The sequence below is a fragment of the Podarcis liolepis genome (genome assembly GCF_965112155.1).
Source record: "Podarcis liolepis genome assembly, chromosome: 8".
NCBI lineage: Eukaryota > Metazoa > Chordata > Lepidosauria > Squamata > Lacertidae > Podarcis > Podarcis liolepis.
Genome location: NC_139560.1, coordinates 57,052,230 through 57,072,510, shown reverse-complemented (window position 1 = coordinate 57,072,510; position 20,281 = coordinate 57,052,230). Strand labels below are relative to the sequence as shown.

The 20,281-nt window shown below is 47.4% G+C and overlaps 1 protein-coding gene across 4 annotated transcripts in view; it reads right to left on the bottom strand.

The window, feature by feature from the left end:
* NFATC1 (nuclear factor of activated T cells 1) overlaps window positions 1-16,734 on the bottom strand; it is a 135,679-nt gene extending 118,945 nt beyond the window's left edge. For 2 of the 4 annotated variants that reach the window (XM_083518639.1, XM_083518641.1), the window contains exon 1: window positions 3,253-3,753. In XM_083518639.1, the coding sequence (XP_083374765.1) occupies window positions 3,253-3,340 (88 nt within the window). In that variant the 5' untranslated portion in view covers window positions 3,341-3,753. Of the gene's footprint in view, window positions 1-3,252; window positions 3,754-15,982 lie in introns of those variants that run through there. The other 2 variants (XM_083518642.1, XM_083518640.1) reach the window with 2 other exon arrangements.
* Window positions 16,735-20,281: the final 3,547 nt, after the last annotated feature.

Genomic DNA, 20,281 nt, shown 5'->3' with positions numbered 1-20,281 from the left:
CCAGGAACAATGTTGAGAGGGGAAGAGGAAGACCCTCACAACAGTCTCCAGGTAAGGCACGCACTTCTCCTGTGCCGTTTTCTGTTCTGTGTTCCCTATCTAGATCCACAGACAATGTATGCATCTGTGCCTGTCCTCATCATACCCACAGGAGACACAGGAAGGACTGGTACTTCCTGTGGAACTTAGTCATATAAATATCTTGCTCTGTGCCTCTGGGCTGATTTACACCGGTGAATATCTCTAGCCAGCAGTGTATGTGGGTATGCAACTGCCTGAGGAAATGTTTAGTATGAACTGGTCTGTGCATGTTCAGAGCTGGAAGCAGGGCTGGATTTGGTTCGATGAGACCCTAAGCTAATGAAGGTAATGGGGCCCTTTATATGTCCAGCTGTCCTTTGCCAACAACAAATTGTCAAGTTTTTTTGTGTATTGAATATATGCTGTATTGTAATTTATGGACCTAATAGGTATCTAAAGCCATTTGTACATAACAAATAGGAGCCTACACAACTCAAAACATTGTTGCTGTATGTAGGTTTTATTTTATTTGTTTTTTATATTATATTTTGGAAAGGTACATCCAGTGGTTTTTTCCTTTAATTTTTTTTTTGGGGGGGGGCGGAGTGGGGCCCTAAGCTATAGCTTCTTTAGCTTATATGTAAATCCAGCACTGGCTGGGAGGCATCTCAGGGATTGCAGCTAGACTTTTTCCAGGTGCCACAGATATGACACCCTTCCAAGGAAAGTAATAGCATTGGGTCACGTTGCACACTGATATAAAGTTGTTAACAACTGGATCGTAGCCCAACACCTAGCATGGATCAAACCAACGGTATCGCCATCCTGTCTGTAAGAAAAGACTGACTCATATATAGCAGAAAATGTAAGTGGGTTCTGTGTTGCAGGCCAGATCTGAAAATATGGAAGAATGCTCACAATTCACAAGATGCTTCAAGAGTAACTGCATTAGGGAATGTTTAAGCTCTCAAGCAAACCTGCATAGGGGAAAACATGGATAGGAATATCCTCCAAAATAAGAGGTACGATGGTCCTGTTCAAACATAGAATTTTTCTGGTTTCTTGGACTGGAAAGATGTGAAGTGCCTAAATGGTGCCACCACACATTTAAGGGCTCTACTATACATATTTGTCAGTCTTCTCTTAAGAGATGGTGGTGAAACCAATGGTTTGACCCATACTAAGCTCCATTCAAAGTTCTGCTTCGATCAGGGTACTGCCCTGTTTAGCACCTGTTTCCCCAGGTGCCTCCACCATCTGAAATAGGACAAGTGGCAACCAGAGACAGCCTTTTCAGTGATGGCTCCTCGGCTTTCAGAGGTCTTCCCTGGCAGCTACTTTTACTATCATTCAAGGAACAATCTTATACACAAGAAAGTGGCATAGAGCAAGCTGATGAAATGAAGCTGGCATAAAGTTGCACCAGATCCAAACTCTGTTCATCAGCGGAATTACTCCTGGCTGAGCCAGCCTAAGCCTGGCAGTGGGGAAACAAGCCTTTAAACTAGTGTTTGGGTTGCACCATGAACTGTAAGGCCTCACACTGCCAATGGAACCCAGATACTTACTCTTACGTATGCACAGTATTCCACAGAAAAGTGATGGCTAGCTTCTCAGGACGGGGGAAGGGGAAGCTACTGCTTACATTCAAGCTGCTTGTGAGAAGTGCATCCCCACCCAGTCATCACCAGTCCCTCCTCCTTCAAGCAGCATGTGGCAAACAACCCCCCACCCCCTCAGAACTTTTCGAGCTGAGCAATCAGGAAAGAGGCTGCCCCCAGAGGTTTCCTGCAACTGCTGGGCTTGAGTAGTATTGCTGGGAACTTTTCATCAAGGACTGTCTTCAAAGGCCCTTCTGCTCCCAGACTGATGCAAGGACCAACTCAAGTTTCCCCAAGCTTTTTCTCTTTAAGATCCTCCCATATCTTCTAGCCAAAGGTTCCTATTGAGCATGCTCAGAGTACACAAATGACTATGCAGAGAAGTATACACAACACCACATGCCATGGTTTTGACTATAAGAAGGTGGCATACAAATGAGACTATGATGACAAGGACTATGATGGCGTGACACTGGGGTTTGATGTTAGTGGGGCAGCCAAAAAGTTTCCATGTAACCCAGGCCTTTTTTCCAGCCAGAACTCATTTCCAGAGCTTCTCAGGTGGACGCCATTGCCATTCTAAGAGAACAAGGGAGGATTTCATGATGAGTTCTGGCACCTCTTTTTCTAGGAAAATAGCACTGGTGTAACCAGTACATAAAACCTGGTCTATAGCCCATCCCAAAGCACAGGCTGCCCTGGCTCTGGGCCTTCCATGGCATTTTCCCTCCCACTCCCCTTCCTCTTTCTTCAGCCTCTTTGACCCTCCAGCCTGTCAAGCCCTTTGACTCTCCAGCACAGAAGGCAGCTCGCTGCAGCGTGCCTTGATCACTTTTATCCCACTGACCTCACAGCAGCCACGCAGGCGGCAAATGCTTCTGAATCCCAGTTGCTGGAAACCACAGAAGGGGAGCACGCTCTTGCGCTCCAAGCCTGCTGGCTGGTTCCTCACCAGCAACTATTTGGGAACAGGACGTTGGCCTAGATGGGCCATTGGCCAGATCCAGCAGTCTCTCCTGGATGCTCCACCCGAGAGAGGGCCTTTCTGCAAAAAGACCCTTGCTTTGCCTTTACTCCTTCTGCAAAGGCTTCTCAACACGCATCAGTGAAACCTGAATTCTACTTTTCCCTTTTCCTTCCTTTCTTTTTTTTTAAAAAAGGTTGCACAGGTGGGGAAAGGAGGTCACATTACCCTGAGACAACAGCAGCAGCAGCACCTGTTTCGCGAGCCATTTGGAACAGGCAACCTCCTAGAACCTTAGAGTTGGAAGGGACCTCAGAGGTCATCCACCCCACCCCCCCTGCGATGCAGGAATCTCAACTGATCCAAGTTTGCTCTGCTTAAAAACTCCCAAGGGAAGGAGTCTGAGTGCCCACCACCACCTCTGCGGGGAAACTCTGCTCGCTTGATCCGAGCTGACCCGTCCCTTAGGGGAAAGAATCGCAGCCACGGCAGGCGCCTCCAGATGGCTCCCTCCTTCCCTCCCTCAGCTCCGCCTCTGCCGAAGACCGTTCTTCCTCCGTCCCAGAAGAACCGCTATATTTAACGTGCTGCAAATAAACTAACCTCTTCTCTCCACCCCCCCCCTTTCAATCCCGAGAGGCCGGACGCCGTTGCCTCGCCACCCACCTTTGCTGCCGGCGCCCTCATCGCTCTGGTTAAACTCGAAGAGGAAATCGAAATCGAACTCGGGCTCTTCCTCCTCCAGGCTGGTCATGGCTTGGGAAGGAGACGCAGCGGCAGCGGCAGCGACCTCCTCCTCCTCCGACGGCGGCGCGGGGGGAAAGTTGCCGCGGACGGTCTTCTCCCTTCGCAGCCCCCGGACACCTGTTGCCGCGCCAGCCAGCGAGCGAGGAGCCTCCGCCGCCGCCTCTGGACAGGCCTGGGGGTCGCGCTGACCTCCGCGCCAGGCAAAGCTACCCAAGAGCTGCCTACTCGCTGGCTGGCTGCAGGTCCCGGGACGGCGCGGCCCCTCCTGGGCGGCTGTAAGGCGAGCCTGGGGCGCGCGCTCGCTTATCGCCCGATCGCTGCCTGTCTGCGGGATCCTCCCCCTGCCTTTGTTGATCTACACCCGGAAACATCAACAAGCGGCTTGCTCTGCCCGCCTCGCGCTCTCGCTCGCTGGCTGGTTCCTCTTTTTTTAAAATAAACCCTCTCTGCTCGGGTTACAGGTCCGGAGGGGGGGGGGAGATGTGCAGCCAGGAGAGGGACGCTGGCCTCTCGTCTCCTCTGCCGCGGCCACCTGTCCGAGTTAGGCTCCTGGGGGGGGGGGAGAGGGGGGTCTACCTCCTTCTCCCTTTCAAGTTGGCTGCAGTGTTATTTGCTTCCATTTCTCTCTGCACCACCACCCCTTTCATCTACACATGCCTTGCTGAATCTTTCCTACTTCCACAACCCCAATGGCCTTGGTGATGGGGTCTGAAAGTTGCCTCACATCTTAGCAATCGGGCATTTTCCCGCAGATGCATATCCAAAGGCAGATGCAGAACTCCTTTGGGGAGGCATAGAAATTTTATGAAATGAATATTCCCTTCCAAAAAGAAGAGTACATTCTCTGAAGATATTTAGTGGGTGGCCAGGAAACCCCCCAGCATGTTCCCCTGTGTGTTTAAAAACCTTCCTGTTGAAAACCCATAGCTTTTCCAATTTTGTTGTGCTATAGCCCTGCAGACAGTAATAATGTAGCATTGGGAAAGCACAGAACTAACAAAGCAGAATAAAGCCATTGGTAATATACCTCCTCTTTCCATATGAACTGGACCCTGTGATCATCATCTGAAGCCCTTCTCCGATGCTTCATCCATGAGAGGTCCAGAGAGTGACAACTTGAGAATGGGTGGCTCCTGTGTGTGGAATGTTCTCTCCAGGGAGGCTCAACTGGCACCTTAGTTACACATTTTCCCTCTATGACCAAACCTTTGGCTAATTAACAATCCATGGCCTTTCAAATGTGGTGTTGTTTGGTTGTTTGGTTGTTTTGTTGTTTTGTTATACCCCACCCATCTGGCTGGGTTTCCCCAGCCACTCTGCATGGCTTACAGCACATAAAAATTGTAAAACATTAGACTTTTAAAATTTTACGATACACGGTTGCCTTCAGACGTCTTCTAAAAGCCAGATAGTTATTTATTCCCTTGACACCTGATGGGAGGGGCAGGAACCACTACCGAGAAGGCCCTCTGCCTGGTTCCCTGTAACCTCACTTCTTGCAGTTTCTTTCTGTTTAATTATGTGTGTTCTTGTTTGTCTTCTCATATTCTATTTTTATGTATTTTAATGCTGTGAACTGCCCTGTGATCTTTGGGTGAAAGGTGGTATAAAAATTAAACAAATAAATACTACTACAGTGGTACCTCTGGTTACGTACTTAATTTGTTCCGGAGGTCCGTTCTTAACCTGAAACTGTTCTTAACCTGAAGCACCACTTTAGCTAATGGGGCCTCCTGCTGCTGCCGCACCACCAGAGCACGATTTCTGTTCTCATCCTGAGGTAAAATTCTTAACCCGAGGTATTATTTCTGGGTTAGCGGAGTCTGTAACCTGAAGCGTATGTAACCCGAGGTATTGGGTCATTAACATGTTGTACAATATACCTACAATAAAACACCAGTCTAGAGGGGCCCTACAACAGTGGACATTTTTACTGCTTGATCATTCCTGGGCTTCTGGAGAAAGGGCAAGATATAAACTGAAAAAACAAATAATAAAATACCCAGAGGATATTAGCCCGCAACAGCCAATTGTGGAGGAGACACTTAAGCCCTTCTTCCTGCCCTCTTTTCTATAGTCCCTGTGTTTTTGTTCTTCACGTTCATCGAAGGGCAAACATGATGGCAACCTAAAGTGGATCCATGAAGCTTTTGGCCCATCTTGGAGACAGCAGGTGAGAGAGTACAAATCACTCGAGCCCAAAAAGCCCACACCTACAACCCAGATCACAACTTGTTCAAAAGAGAGCGAAGGTTGTTGCGGAACAAAACATGCAGTAATGGTGTGAACCAAACCCACACACCAATTTATTCCAAAGAAGAGAGGGTTATCAATCATAGCCCCGAGAAGCCAGCCAACACCCTGAGACACGTCGGTGCCAAAAGTTGCCAACTCTTGAAACTCACGTCTGGTATTTGGTGCCCAGAGCCAGAGTAGGTGGCGAGGGTGGCAGCGCTGGAGCTGGGAGCAGCATGCAGCCCTCTTAGGCAAGCCAAGGGGTGGAATAAAAGCTGTTTTAGATAACCAGGTACAATTAAAGTAACAAACGAGGAGTGGGGGGGGGGAATCCCCCTTTGTTATATGGCAACGGGGGTGAAAGTAAAACAAAACAAAAAACCCAGCCATATCTTTTCTTTTGTCCTCCTTGCTTAGCAATGCACTTGCTGCCTAGGGAAAATAAATAAATCATAATAATCCAAATGGCTCCCTCAAGGTTTGGAGGTAAAAGTATATTGGGCAGACCACATCTTACAGGGGAGACCCTACCGCAGCCATGTGTTAACATTTTGTTTCTAGCAATGGCAGTCCTGGGGAGCAGGGGGCAATGAAGCTGCCGGGCATTTACTTCACACCATAAATCCAAACCCACAGGTACTGTGTTAGGGGCACCGTTTCACTTCACATGTCTTTGTGAAGGAGGCAGTAATTGTCGACTGAATGGACAGGCTGTGCAGCTGCATCCTTTGCATGCGGCTGCACACTGATCCATTCAACCTACAGTCTCAGCCAGGCCATAGGAGTTGGCTCGGAGTGTTGCTTCCGCTGTGGCCAGAAACGGTGGACACACTCGTGCCTCCAGAAGCATGCAAGAATCAGACGTGTGTGTGTGTGTGTGTGTGTGTGTGTGTGTGTGTCTTTCTCAGGGAAGATGAGCATTTTGCAAATTTCCCTAACGATAGTCACGAGAATGCCTGTGTCCGTTGCAAAGTTAAACAAGGGTGTAACCCTTTCAACAGTGCTGGCCTAAAACGTTTTGCCAATGGAAGCACCAAAAAGAGCCTCCTTCCAGCACACTACAGCCGACATTTCAAGAAGCCCCATTCATATATCTGTTCCTGCCTTCATCATATATCCCTCTTGAATTTCGCCACCTGAAACAGCCTGCATGGGACCGACAGCCTTGTCTTCCAGCATTCCATCTAATCTGGGTTTCTTGAGAAGTTACGTATGTACAACGCACATGTTAGAACTAAATTGTGAGAGGGGAACAAGGTTGTGGGTTTTGAAAGACGGTTTACATCTGGGAGCCAACAACTGGTCCTTATTAAATGCCCCTAAGAGACACATTTGTGAGTCCAGCCTGTGTCTGAAGGCAACTACAGAGGTCTCAAAACATTCAAAAATGTGATAAGAATATGTGAATGTAAGAAGAACCAGCTGGTCAGGCCAATGGTCCATCTAGTCCCGTATCCTGTTCTCATGGTCACCAACCAGGTGCATGTGGGAAACCTGCAAATAGGACAAGAGCACTCTCTCCTCCTGTGTTTTCCAGTAACTGGTATTCAGAAGCATACTGAACTATGGAGGCAGGACACAGACTCCAACATGACTAGCTGCCATTGATAGACTCACCCTCCATGAGATGCATGTTACAACTCCAAGAGCAAACCTGTGAACTTTAAATCTGCTTGAGGAATTTTAGATGTGCTAATGTCTGCTTTTGGGGAGGGTGGCGTATTGTCATTTTCTGAGGATGCCTGTCTGCCACTTAGATATGGGTATAGAGAGAATCCAAGAATTCTGGCATATCTATGTGCAGCTTATAAGCAGGCACCTGGGCTTTTGTCCTGCGTTCCTCTCATGTGATGAATTTTTGTCATTGTGGTCTCTTGCAGAAGCATTCTTGGGAATTAAAATTTAAATGTAAGATACCTGAAATATGTAAGGGCTGCTCCTTAACACCAATTGTTGTTGTTGTTGTTGTTGCATTTTCCTGTCTTCCTCAACCACTGTTCTTTGCTCTGAACTATCTTTTGCTAAGTCACCAGACCTGGATGATTAAGATACATTTTGCTTTCTTTCGGTGCGGACACATTGGCTTCCAGGTCAATCGCATGACCAGTTTTTATGCACTGAAGTCAGCCAAAGCTGGCCTTTGCAGTAATTTTGTCATGTTTAACCAGCTGCACAAATGCCATCCATCATCAAGTACCCACAAATGTGAGGAGAAACAACTTCTCTATGAACAGTAGATCTGAGTGGTGCTGTTGAAGCAAGGAATTCCATCTGGAGCAAGCAGGACAGGGTTGTATTTTTGATAACTTATTTTGAACAGCTTTCCCTGGAGAATAACATTTCTGTTCGAAAATTGGGAAGCAGCTGATAAAATAATGATTTGTGCCTGTGGATTTTTCCTTCTCTTCATTCTGAGATGTTTACGAGGCAAGTTCAACATAACAAATTTCCTAAAAAATAAATAAACTATGGCTGTTTAGAAAAAGTGCTGTGAATGGGTCCTTAGTAGGGTTTGTAGTTCCAAGGAAGTGGGGTTGTTCCAGTTGATGATTTCTGAATGTTACTAACTCCCCACCCCCACCCCCACAATGCACACACTTTTTGGGGAAAGACTTGCATCTCTCACATTGTTACTTTGCTTTTCTTCACCTCTTCTGCCTAACCTCCTACAAAGTAAAAAAAAGCAGTAGCAAATTAACTAGGCTTAATGTCATAAACAACGCATCCTTTTGGAAAGCATAAGGAATGGGGGGTTCAGCTAAAAAGTCTGATACAGTCACCAGGGAACCTGGCAAGTGATAAGGTTTGTATTTCATTCCACTGGCAGACAACAGTCTAATCGACAACGGTTTCCAGTTTCCCAGAGCACACTGATTAGGATGCACTTGTATCTTCTTGGCTGACTGACACATGATGAAGCCTTGAGGATGAATGGCAGCTGCTTGTCTGAGTGGGCTGGCAATTGGGAGAAGAGCTGATCGAGAGCTTGCAAGCAGCCTGCTTTTGATTCCAACCAACAAGACCCTCTGTGAAAGGAAGGGGAACTGTCTGCAGATCCGTTGCATTCATATGCTACGAAATAACAGCAAGTTGTGTTGCAACCAAGGTCAGCTAAACCAGGGTTTCAAATCTTCACTTGCTGGGTCTTATTTTAAGCTTAAGTACATTTTTCTAGTCCTTACATTGTGTAACGGTGTATTTGGGGTGGGGTGGTTTTTTGTGTGTGTGTGTTTTGGCACTGCCTGACCTTGCAGTAGTCAAGTTTTAGGAATGGGCTGCTAGGTTGCAATCCACAAGGCGGTTCAGCTCAAGTCTTTGGCTTCCATTACACTAATGTAGCTTAGATCTGAGAGCTTGAGTTCAAGCAATTTGTGGATCAGGCTAAACATACATTTCCCTTCAAGCTGTTTCCCGCACCCCACTTGCTAAGGATCACCAGTCTTCTGGGAGAGGATAGTGAATAGCATTAGCAGGCATCACTATTACCACATATTTAGCTGCAGCACCCACTAGTGCCAATTGTTATATAAATCACATGAGAAAAAAGAAGTTTAATAACAACAGACACGCATACAATGTACTACTTAAAATGTATGTTCCAAAACACTGGGGCTTCACATTATAAAATGTGCTGTCACTAATTAAAGCCCAGAATAATGTCCAGAACAATAAACAAAAGTCCAGGGCAGACATGAAGACCATATGCTCCAACCAATATTCCTATTGCTCATCAGACCTATACTCCTTCCAATCCATAATTTTAGCTCCTAGCACCCACAGACAGTACTCACACTCACTCTGAAATAATTCCAGAATAATCCAGTACAGGGATTCCCAAACTTAAGTCTCCAGCTGCTGCTGGACTACAATGCCCATCATCTCTACATAGCAGGACCAGTGGTCAGGGTTGATGGGAATTGTAGTCTAAAAACCGCTTGAGACCCAGGTTTGGTAAATCCTGATCCAGTAATTTAGTGGGAGTGCCGCACAGTAAGTGTCTTTGGGACCACAACGCAAAATAGTTGCTTCCCCCACCCCTTTAACAAGAAGCTGTTATTTGCATTGTTTGGCTTGTAATTAAATCTTTAAAAATGAGGTTTTTATAAACAAGGCTTTAATTGCCTGCTTGAAAAATACAGCGTTTCCCTTTAGCCAAGATAGTTTTAAAGTCTGCAACATGCAAATGACCTCACCGTCCCAGAAGCCAGCACTACGGAGCTCCCAGATCTTCAAGGCTATATTTCAAAGGAATAGTTTTTAAAAGCAGTTATGGAAATGGTATTCCTCTATAGACTCTGGGAATCCCATTTTCCAGGATGATGGCTGAAAAGTCCATCAAAGAGTGCCAGGAAAAAAACACATTTTTTTTCCATGAGATCCAGTATGCTTCTCTCTCCCTTCCCCCTACTTTCCATAACAAAGTACTATATTGCCTTACACATTTTCTATTATGGTTTACACTGCTCTGGCAAACATCTGCTCCTGGTCCCCCCTGCCCCAGGCAGTTTGCAGAATCTGATACCGAACTGGTGGCTGTCACTGCTGGCCCCTTTACACTGTTGCTTCAAACATTCTTAGCAAAGATGCTACCCAGGCATCTTGAGAAGGAACTAGCTAGGCGCTCTGATGTTGGGCAAGGGTGTGTTTGTGAGTGAGTGAGACCTGGCTTTGAATGAAAGAGGTTGTTGTTGTTGATTTAAGAGGCACATCTGCACCGCCGATTGGCAAGACAAACTACGTTGTGAAATGTACCAGCTTTCCCTGCCTTTCGATTTCTTCTTGGCTCCCAGCTGTTTGTTCAAAGTTTGCTAGGCTGAATCACCAGGGCATTTTTTTTTTTAAAAAAGGACTTTGGCATCAGTTTTTAAACTACCATCCGGAAGTTGCAGAATCATCATGGTAATTTTTTAATAGGAATTTGAGGGGGCAGGAGAGGAACCGAAATAAATAAATAAAGGGTAGGAGAATAAGCGCCTTTGTCTCACAGTTTCTCCCCTTTGCTTATTCTGTTTTTAGTTAATTTGATTTCTAGTCTTCGCTTTTAATACTTAAAAGTGAAGGAGCGCAACAGCACTGCTACTGGCACAGGAACCCCTGTTCCATTTAACTGAAGAAGCCTCACCCCCAAATAGTGCACCCATATCTGAAAGTTAAGGTTAAAATACATTAAGAATTTGTGTTCACATTGTATGTGTGTGCACATGTGTGTGCGTTTCCAATGAACAAGATTTGACCCATTAATCTATGGAAACAACTGAGTGCAGAAACAGACAATGAAATATCGGAAGCGATTTTCGGAAAACTGTTGCGTAATGTAGCTCTTAGAACCCAAAGATGCCTATGAACACTAAATGAATATCAGGAACAAAGCGTTAATAATGGCCGTCTACCCAGGGAACTTATAAGAAACCGTCTTATACTGAGTCATTGGTTGCTGCAGCTTGTATTGTCAACCCTGACCCTCCAGGATTTCAGACCTCAGCCTTTCCCAGTCCTTCCTGGTGTTATGAACAAGAAGGACAACAGGCAGGAGGTTTCCCAGCAGTGGGACCCACCGGCTGCTACAGTCTTCTTGAGCACCTTACCCCTAAAAGAGGATATTAGTCACTAGGCAATAATTATTCAACATGTCCAAGGAAGTATTTTTAAGGAGGAGATGCACCACTGACTCCTTCAAGGCAGGTGGTACTTCTCCATTCTCCAGCAAAGCACTGATCATTCCCTGAATCCACCAGGTTTTGCAAACCATCATGGAATCTTTTAAAGAAAAATCAAAATCAAAAATAATTTATAAGAGAGAAACGGCTGCCTCAGTGGGTTGAGCAACCCTCAGTCTTGGGACAATTTTGCCTAAATGCCCTCCACAATTCACCACCTGCAAAGCGGCATTAAATATGAGGTTGCTGCAATTTCATTCTGCACTCGTCTCCACTTGCATAGGAGACGTGCCAGTGTGTCCAAAGTTGAGACGTTAGTTAATGAGAAAGGTGCAAAGCTTTTGCTTCTTTTGTGAGTTGGTGATAATAGTCAGCATCTCTCAAACAGAAACGTAGAATGCATCTTTCATATTTGGTTCAGGCTAGATGTGCAGCTGTTTGCAGGATGAATCGAAGAGATCTGCCGAGCAGCACCAAAAGCACTGAGCCAACAACAACCCAGTGAGCATGCAAATATACCTACGTAAGCTAGAGAGTCTCATTGTGAGGAAACAAACGAAACTGTTGCAGTATTAAAATGCAGAGGTGGTTTTGGACACTGTAGCCAACGACTTCATCAAGAACCAAAGTGATTTTAAAAGACCTCTTAGGTTCATTCTTAGATTAGAGTTTTGTTGTGTTAAAAAGAGACAAAGGGCTAGTAGAGAGCAACGTGTTGCTGGAATTGGTGCACAGAGTAAAGCAATCTGGGGAACTCTAGCAAAGAAACTGGAAGCTGCAGCCCAGTATTGTTTGCTAGTAGTGCATCCCAGTCCACTGTAGCATCATTTTACAAAGTTTGTGCAGCAAACATTGCTTGAAATACTTCAGTGGGTCTTGAAATACCTAAGGTCAATGGATCAAACTTATTGCATACCCAATAACTAGGGGGTCACATAGTTCTGCTTCCAGCAAGGAGCTTTTGCTTTTAACAGCTACATCCCAGGCAGAAATTATGTGCTCAACATGTGATGAAAATAGACTCGTTTGTATAATATTTGAATGTTTGTCTTTCTATCTATCTTCTGTTCAGCCATTCTGACCGCACTAGAAGCTATTGTCTTTCTTCTTTCCTGGCAGCCTTTAAACCTCTGTTAGCCAACATGCAAATATATGTGCCAGTTGTCATGTGTTCCTTGATTTTATGGCTTCATATGTGTACAAGCCTGTACAACTAATGATTGGCCAAGCTGAGCACCAGCAAGACTATCAGACCTAAGGAATGCTTTGCAGTAGCACCCGCCCTCCCCAGTTTTGCAGTCCTAAGTATACAGTGACAACTGTGAAGTTTTATTGAGCTCTTGGTGGGTCAACATGATAGTTGGCTCCAATCATTTTAATGGTTCAAAACTGTACAGGCCTTCCGAAGGAGAATGCAGATGATCATATACCGAACAGTGGTGTACAACAGAAAGTATACAGCTAATAAAGGGAGCTACTCAGCCATCTCAAGCAAACATCTGTAACTTAGATCACAATGAATGTCAGTTAACATGCTTGTGTTTTCAGCCTTCCTCAGCCTGGTAGCCTTTAGGTCTTGTTGGACTCCAATTTCCATCAGCCCCAACCATCACTGCCCAATGGTCAAGGTTGATGGGAGCAGGACTCCAAAACATCTGGAAGGTTCCCTTGTTGTAGAAGGCTGGTGTAAAGGAGCCCACAGACTTAAGTCTTGGCATCATTTGGGGGGTGCACAATACAACACTACACATATCAAAGCAAAGGTTATTTCAAGCCAGAAGCCTTCTTTGAAAAAATAAAGCTTGAAATATTACAAAGATGTTCAGAGCTGTGCTAAGTCCCATACAAGAAGCTGAGAAGTTCATTTCACTTGCCAAAACAGATTGAGGGCTTCGCTCCTCTACTCACAGGAGCAGGTCCTGTTGAAGTAGAGGCGGCATTATAAAAATAAGTTACAGCTCAAGGGAAGATCTCATTTTTAAAAAGGAACAGTGATACCTATTTCTATACAATATAGTACTATGCAGAATCATTAGCTATCTATGTAATACACAGGAGCCAACTCCTAGGGACTGAGGGCCCTTTGCCTCCCCATAAAATATTTGAGGGGGGCAGGGCCTACCAAAGTTAATGGTCATTGCCTTTCAGTTATGTGGGGCAGGAGTTACTTGCTCTCCCGGCCAATATTTTGTTCAAGTTGTTCATAGTTTACATATTAGTATATCAAGTGATAATTGGTTTTTTTGAATGTTCGTGGTATGAAAGAATTGTCTTGAGCTATTATTTAAAGCAATTTAGAGGTGGCATTTGCTTCTTCCTGCCTTTTAAAATAGTTGGCTACTGTACAGTAGTTGACTGCTATTGCAAAAGTACACTTAAGGGGGCAATCCTATGAGAAGAGCAGCTTTAGATGCAGTGGATCTCTGGTTCGGACAGCCAGGCTCAGATGATATTCCCTGGGTCAGCAGAAGATATGACTGTACTAACTTGCTCATGCCAGCTCAGTCCAGGCTCAGCCAGGGGCTGGGGTAGTGGTGGGGGTGGGATTTAGGAGGGAACCTAAGCCTGTTCAGCTCAGTCACATGACCTAGCAACCTGGGAGCGACTCAGCTGCTGAATGAAATAGGAGCTGGATTAACTTTACGCCAGTTGAACTTACACTGTCTTGCTTTACGTCCGTTTCTTGTGCATTGGATTGCTCCCTTAATTGTCATTCAACAGACTATTTGGAAACTGAAGCACTTTAAACTAATTTCCCCCTAATCCTTAACATGGAATGAGCCTCATTGGACCGTGATCCTAAATGCATTCACTCAGGCGTAAGTCCCAGTGAGATCAATTGGGATGACTTTTGAGTAAGCATGCTCTGACTTGCAGCTTTCCGTTGAGCTGATTTCCCTTGGGAGCATCAGGAATCACTTGCAAGTAAGACTACAATTGTAAGCACCCCTGTTCAAAAGTGCATTCCACATTAATTAACATCCTATGATGGTCACTAAGGTAGCAAATGTTCAGGTCTAGGATGTAGTGCCTTACCCGTAGCTCCTTGACCTTTAACAGAGATGTTATAAAAAGTGGAGCGCAACTGAAGGGTGCAATCTTATGCATACGTACTTGGGTAGAAGCCCTATTGACCAAGACCACGAATTCTGAGTGAATATGCATAGGATTGTGTCTAAATCCAATTGCTCTAGTAGTTTAACTGGTTTGTAGGTGGGGTTACTGAAAATCGCTGCCAATTGGCATCAGGTAGGCGCCTTCACTGTTTTAAGTGCTTGGTAGAAATGTTTCTGCTTAGACAACCCTACCCAGACACATAGAAAGTTTACATGTGTATTGATCTGTTTTATCACTTTCTCCTGGTTTTAATTATTTGGATGTTTTAAATGGCGGTTTTAAAACTGGTTTTGTCGTTTTATTCTTTTACAGCTTTGAGCAAGCAGTATATAAATTATATGAAATAAATAGAACACTGTTACATTCTGGGAAGTGTTGCAGTTCAGTGGTCTACCACACGCTTTCTGTGCAGAAGGTCTCATGTTCCATACCTGCCATCTCCAGGTAGGGTTGGCAAAAAGCCTTTCCTGACACCTGAGAGAGTCTCTGCCAGTCCATGTACATAGACAGTGCTAAGCTAGATGGACCAAACATTCTGAATTGCTATAAGGCAACATCCCATGAAATCAGTTGCCTTGGAATCTTAAGGAAGCCCATGGAACTACTCTAGAACAGCGAGTCACCTTTGCTTTCCTGCAATGCAGGCCATTTTATGAAAGTTTCTTAAATCTCCACAACAAGGCAACAGCGAGGGGAGAAAGATGGAGGTAGCCGAACCAAGGAAACAAACAGACCATTTTTGAAAGAAGTTGGGGAAGGGGAGGAGACTAGTGTCTTTTCTTAAGGTTTGAAAGTATTCCTAGACTTTAGAAATCGAGAACGGTAAAACGGTTTTTTAATTAGAGCAGGGCGTGTGCTCTGTCAGACCTCGGCTTCCTCCTACCCCAGCCGGCGCTATTAAATGCAAGCATTTAGTGGTTAGAAGTAATTTGACGGGCTGGATTGCTTCTGCACACTGTTAACTCTGTAAAATATCGGCGCGCACAATGCACAGAGGCAGCCGCGTACTCTGAGAACTCCACTGTGTCCTGGGATTCCTTTGGTTTCAGAAGGAGGCTGCTCCACCCCTCCGATCCCTTTCCACCGGCTCCCATAAGCATTGCTCTGTTGCACATCCCGCGTAAGCAAGGCGCCTGCCCACACGCAGCAGCCGGCAGCTAGTCAGCCAGCCCACCCCAAGGGACTCCGGCGATGCCCCTTAGAATAAAAATTAAAAGAGGGGGCGGGGGGGGACCCAGCCTTTCCCTCTCCGCCTTGAGCTCAAGGATCTCGCAGCGCCCAAGGCCAAGTTCAGAAAGGGAGAGGAGACACCTATTGGCAAGAAGTCGCAGCAGGCAAAACGAAAAAGAAGAAGGGGGAAAAAACCTGAAGGCTGCTTTGGGGAAACACCAGGGGGACACCGCTTCCCTCCTCCCAAGCGCAGCCGCCAGCCAGGCCCTCCCGCCGGTACACACAGACACGCGCACGCGCGGACACACGCGCAAACACAGCCCGGCGCCTGCCCGGGTTTCCCTTGGCGCGGCTCTCCACAGAAGCAACAGCAGCAAAAATGTCAGAAAAGGCAGAGAAGAATCTGCGTCCGGAGAGGAGAAAGCGGGAGAAAGCGGCTCCGGGAGAGAGAGCCACCAGCGGTACTTTACCTTCTTCTGCCGATTTCATGCTGCTGCGACGGGACGGACGCGCACCGAAAGTTTCCCTTTCACCACTGGGCTGGATCTCGAGGCGCCAAGAGGTTTTGGTTCAGAGGATCGCCCCTTGGCATCCGCTCAGCACAAAAGGAGAGAAAGTGAGGTGGAGGCAGAGGGAAGAAGGAAGATCCTCTCTCTCGCGCGTGTCTTCACGCCCACGTAGCACAGCGCGCGTCTCCAAAGCTATTAAATGGAGACTCCAAGCTGGTGTTTCCCTCTCGCCACGGAATTTGGAAAGCCAAACGCGCGCACGGAAGGGGGGGAGGTTTTTGTTTTTGTTTTAAACAGAATAAATCTGGATCCTAAGCAGATGTCATTGAAATGAGCGTTGAGTGGGACGTGGGGAGAGAAGGGAAGGGAAGGAGGGGTGGTAAGGGCAGGCGCAAGGGATCCTGCCCCAAAGAGGAGCGAGAGAGAGCGCTTAGGAAGTTACTCACACGCGCTCTCCCTCCCTTCTCCTGGTGTCTTATTCAGGGCCGGGGTTTATTTTGATCAGGAAAGTTTGCAGAGTCTCTAAGTCTCTCTCTGACGCACGGCTGCTCGGTGACTGCTGCCTTTTTAAAGCTGGAAAACACCCCCCTCCCTCCTTCCCCCTCCCAGCCCCTCTCCCCGCCCAGAGCCCCGTGATGTCACGGGTCCTGCGAGCTCCTCTCAGCTGCCTGGCGAAGGAGTCAGCCAGCCAAGCCAGCGGAGAAGAGCGCTGCAAGCTGGAGAAGAAAAGTCCTAGAGGAGAACCCCGCTCTCGCTCCGCTCCACCTCCAGCGGATTCTGCTGAGCAGGCAGATCTTCGGCACCGTCGAGGCTGCGACCCAGAGCACCCACCTAACCGATGCTATCTATCCCCGAAGTTGGGTGCGCGGGGGACCTGGTGTCTGAGAAATGTGAGCCGCAGATCAGTAAAGGTGGGAGGAAGAGGGGCTGGAGAGAGGAGCGGAGAGGGACCACGCATGCTGAAATCATTAGGCTGAGGAAAGGGGGGAAAATCTCAGGCTTCCCCCGCTGTGGAAATTTGGAAAAGAGCATCAACTGGCAAGCATCAGGAAGGAAAATCCCATTCTGCTAAATTACTAACAGACTCCGAAGAGTTAGTTTCGATAACTGAGATTTATTGAGATGGGTCTTATTCCGTAAATATTTCAGCAGCGCCGTTTTGAAATTGCAAAATCAACCCCGGAGGAGTGAAGTGGCGCGTTTACAGCTCCTCCCTCTTTAAAGCAAAACACACGCACGCACACAAAAATACACAAATGCACAGTGGCACTTGAAAGTATAGGCTGCGATAACTTTTTATGAAGGCCCCAAACAGTATGCGGGGCTTTGGTATCGTTCAAGCCTTCTGTTAATTCAATCCTTTCCCGCCGAGCGTCTTGCATTATATCACTGCTGCTCTTGATTTGCCAAAATTTAAAGACGGGTGGGTGGGTAGAATTCCTCGCTGGAGTTGACAAAAAGAAGATCTGGGCGGTTAAAATCTCGGGCGCATGAATAAAAATAACAACCACCACCCAGTAAATCTACTTCACAACACTCCATTTGTCTGGGGGAAAGGAAGCTCTGCCGACTCAGTGAATAAGGAGAAGCCGGTTATTTGTGTTCGGGAACTGCTGAAAACGTGCTACATTTGGCACGGACCTCAGACAGAGCTTAGCGTAACTTCTGGGGCGGTTTCCTCCCCAAACGAGCTCGAGGCTCCTAAGTGCTTCACAACGTCAGTGAAATTCTAGTGTAGCGAGAGAGATCTCCGAAAGAAGGGGCGCCGCACGGCCCTCCCCCCGCGCACGGCTTTTTAGCTCCTGCAGGAGTTCTTTGCAGAGTTGAGTTGGGAAGGAGAGCGCAGGCGAGCACGTGCGCGCGGGGAGGGCGCGCCGAGGCAGGCTTGCTCGGCCTGTGGATGGGTTGCAATGGAAGAGACTCGTCGCGAAGCGCTTTTTCTCTGGGAGTGGGAAGCTGACAACCCCTTCACAGAAATCAGTAGGGTAAATCCCGAGTCAGTATGCCACGTTTCTCAGGTTAGGAGCGCTCAGTAAGATTGGTAGAGGTTAGACTTCCTCGGGTGGTGAGTTCGAGACCCACGCTAGGCAAAAGATTCCTGTTTTACAGGGGGTTGGACTAGATGACCCTCGAGGTCCCTTCCAACTCTACGTTTCTATGATTCTTTGACCTCTCTTCCTATCCGGAAGCGTTGCAACGGGCCCTTCTCCTCCTGATTTTGCAGCTTCACCCCAAATTCTTGAGTGGGCAACAGATACAAGTCCTTTAACACCCAAGTGATGTGTGCCCAATATGTGGCTCCATCAGGCAGTCTAATTATCACACCGCTGCTACGACTCTGCTACTACATACGCCGACCCGAAGGGGCATTTCCTAGCTTTTCTGCTCCCCTTTTGCGCTTGGCGCCTCTCGGTCTTGAACTGGGAATGGCGTCCGGAGACGCATGAAGGGTCGCCACTGCCCTTCGTTGGGTAGGAAGGAATTGGGGGACAAATGGGCAAGAAAAACCAAGGAGGGATGTTGGTGGGAGGAACACACGAAGCCTCCTTTTAGTGAGTCCAGGCACTGATCCATCCAGTCCAGGGTCGCTCACATTGATTGCCAGTGGTGGCTCGCCAGAATTTCTGGCGGGGGTTCTCCCTGGAGCGCAGAGGACCTTTGGCCGCAAGGCATGGACTCTAGCAACGGAAGGCAATGGCCATCCCTTGAGTTTTAGTTTCCACTCGTTTTTGGAGTTTGGGGAGTTCCCCTTCATAGTGAAACCGCCGGCGCTATTTCTCCAGATATAGAGGAAACAGGACGTGCCTGGTGGGCGAAGGGTTAGGGTTCTTCAGTTCGCTCAACCTGCCTGTATCTGATCTCGCGTTTATTCCACCCCTCTTGGCCATTAAAATCGTAGGGGGACATTTCCAGAGCTGGAATTGAAGGGACAGGGGGGTGGGGGAGAGAGACAGAAAAATGAGGTTTGTTGACACTTAGCGCCTGCGGACCCGCAACCACGACGCGCTCTGGCACACAGGCACGCACGCTCACACATCTCCAAATAGACGTGCGGATGTTCCGAGCACAGCGGGATGTGCCGGACTTCAAATATACAGAGGCGAAACAGGAAACGTCCATCTCCTCTTGACACAGACCACTGCAGAGACACGTGCGCCTACAGAAGCGCAGCACTTGCCCGGGTATTCGCTACCACCGCAGAAGCAAGAGTTGGCACCCTGGTCTTTGCACTGCGGACCTGGATATACCCAGTGGAGGACCTACATTTTGGGGGGTCCTGAAGCTTGCTGGGGGGCCCTTCGCAGCCAGCAATGAGGTCTGGGTAACCGCCGTTGTCTTCTTCAGTGGGGTTGTTCCATGACATATCACCACACCTTTACAACATCTGCGCTACTGACTCTCAGACTTTGGGATTGTTGAAATATACATAATAACAACAAAATAATAATAATAATAATCAATTTGGAGATTATTGATTTGGGGATTATTGATTTAAGCTTCATTCTTTTTATAGTAGATCACCCCTGGGCATACCACATTCTTATGGCATCGTGTGCAGGCGTGGAAAGACACCCACAGCCCAAAATGAATCGTACTGTAAAAAAAACCGAGCTGGAAATACATGTGGGGGCAGAGGAGTTAATGAATTGTTTAAGGCTATGGAGGTTATCTATATTTGGTGGAAGTTGGTGGGGGGAGCTTGTGGAGTTTATTTCTCTGTTTTTCTCCCCACAGCTGACCAGAAAAAGCACCCACACATGGTATCAATGTTCCCAGCAGGAGAGCATTCGATCGGAACACCAAGAGATGACTTGCACGTGCGAAGGGGCCATCACGGATCTAATACCCCCGAGAGGTGCTTCACGCAATCAAGCTGTAGGAAAGTGGCGCACGCGTGCGCGCACGCGACGGGGTGGGCATTTATCCCGGTGAAAAGTATGCGTTGAGGGAAAGTTGAGCGCGCGCGCTGTTCATCACCAACCCGGTGCCCTACGGAAGCACCGCATGGGTGCTGGACGCCTCCTGCTGCTATAGTCGTCACTTGGAGTGGAAACAGGGCTGCATTTTCAGGATGGGGAACCATCCCTTGCGGAGGGGCCGTAGTTCAGTAGCACAGCAGCACATGCCTGCCTGACACGCAAAGAGCACGGCTTCCACCCCTGCCGTCTCCAGGTAGGGCTGTGAGAGGAGCAACACACACACACACCGCCAACCTGAAACCGCGGAGACCCGCTGCGAGTCCAAAAACAAGAGGGGCCA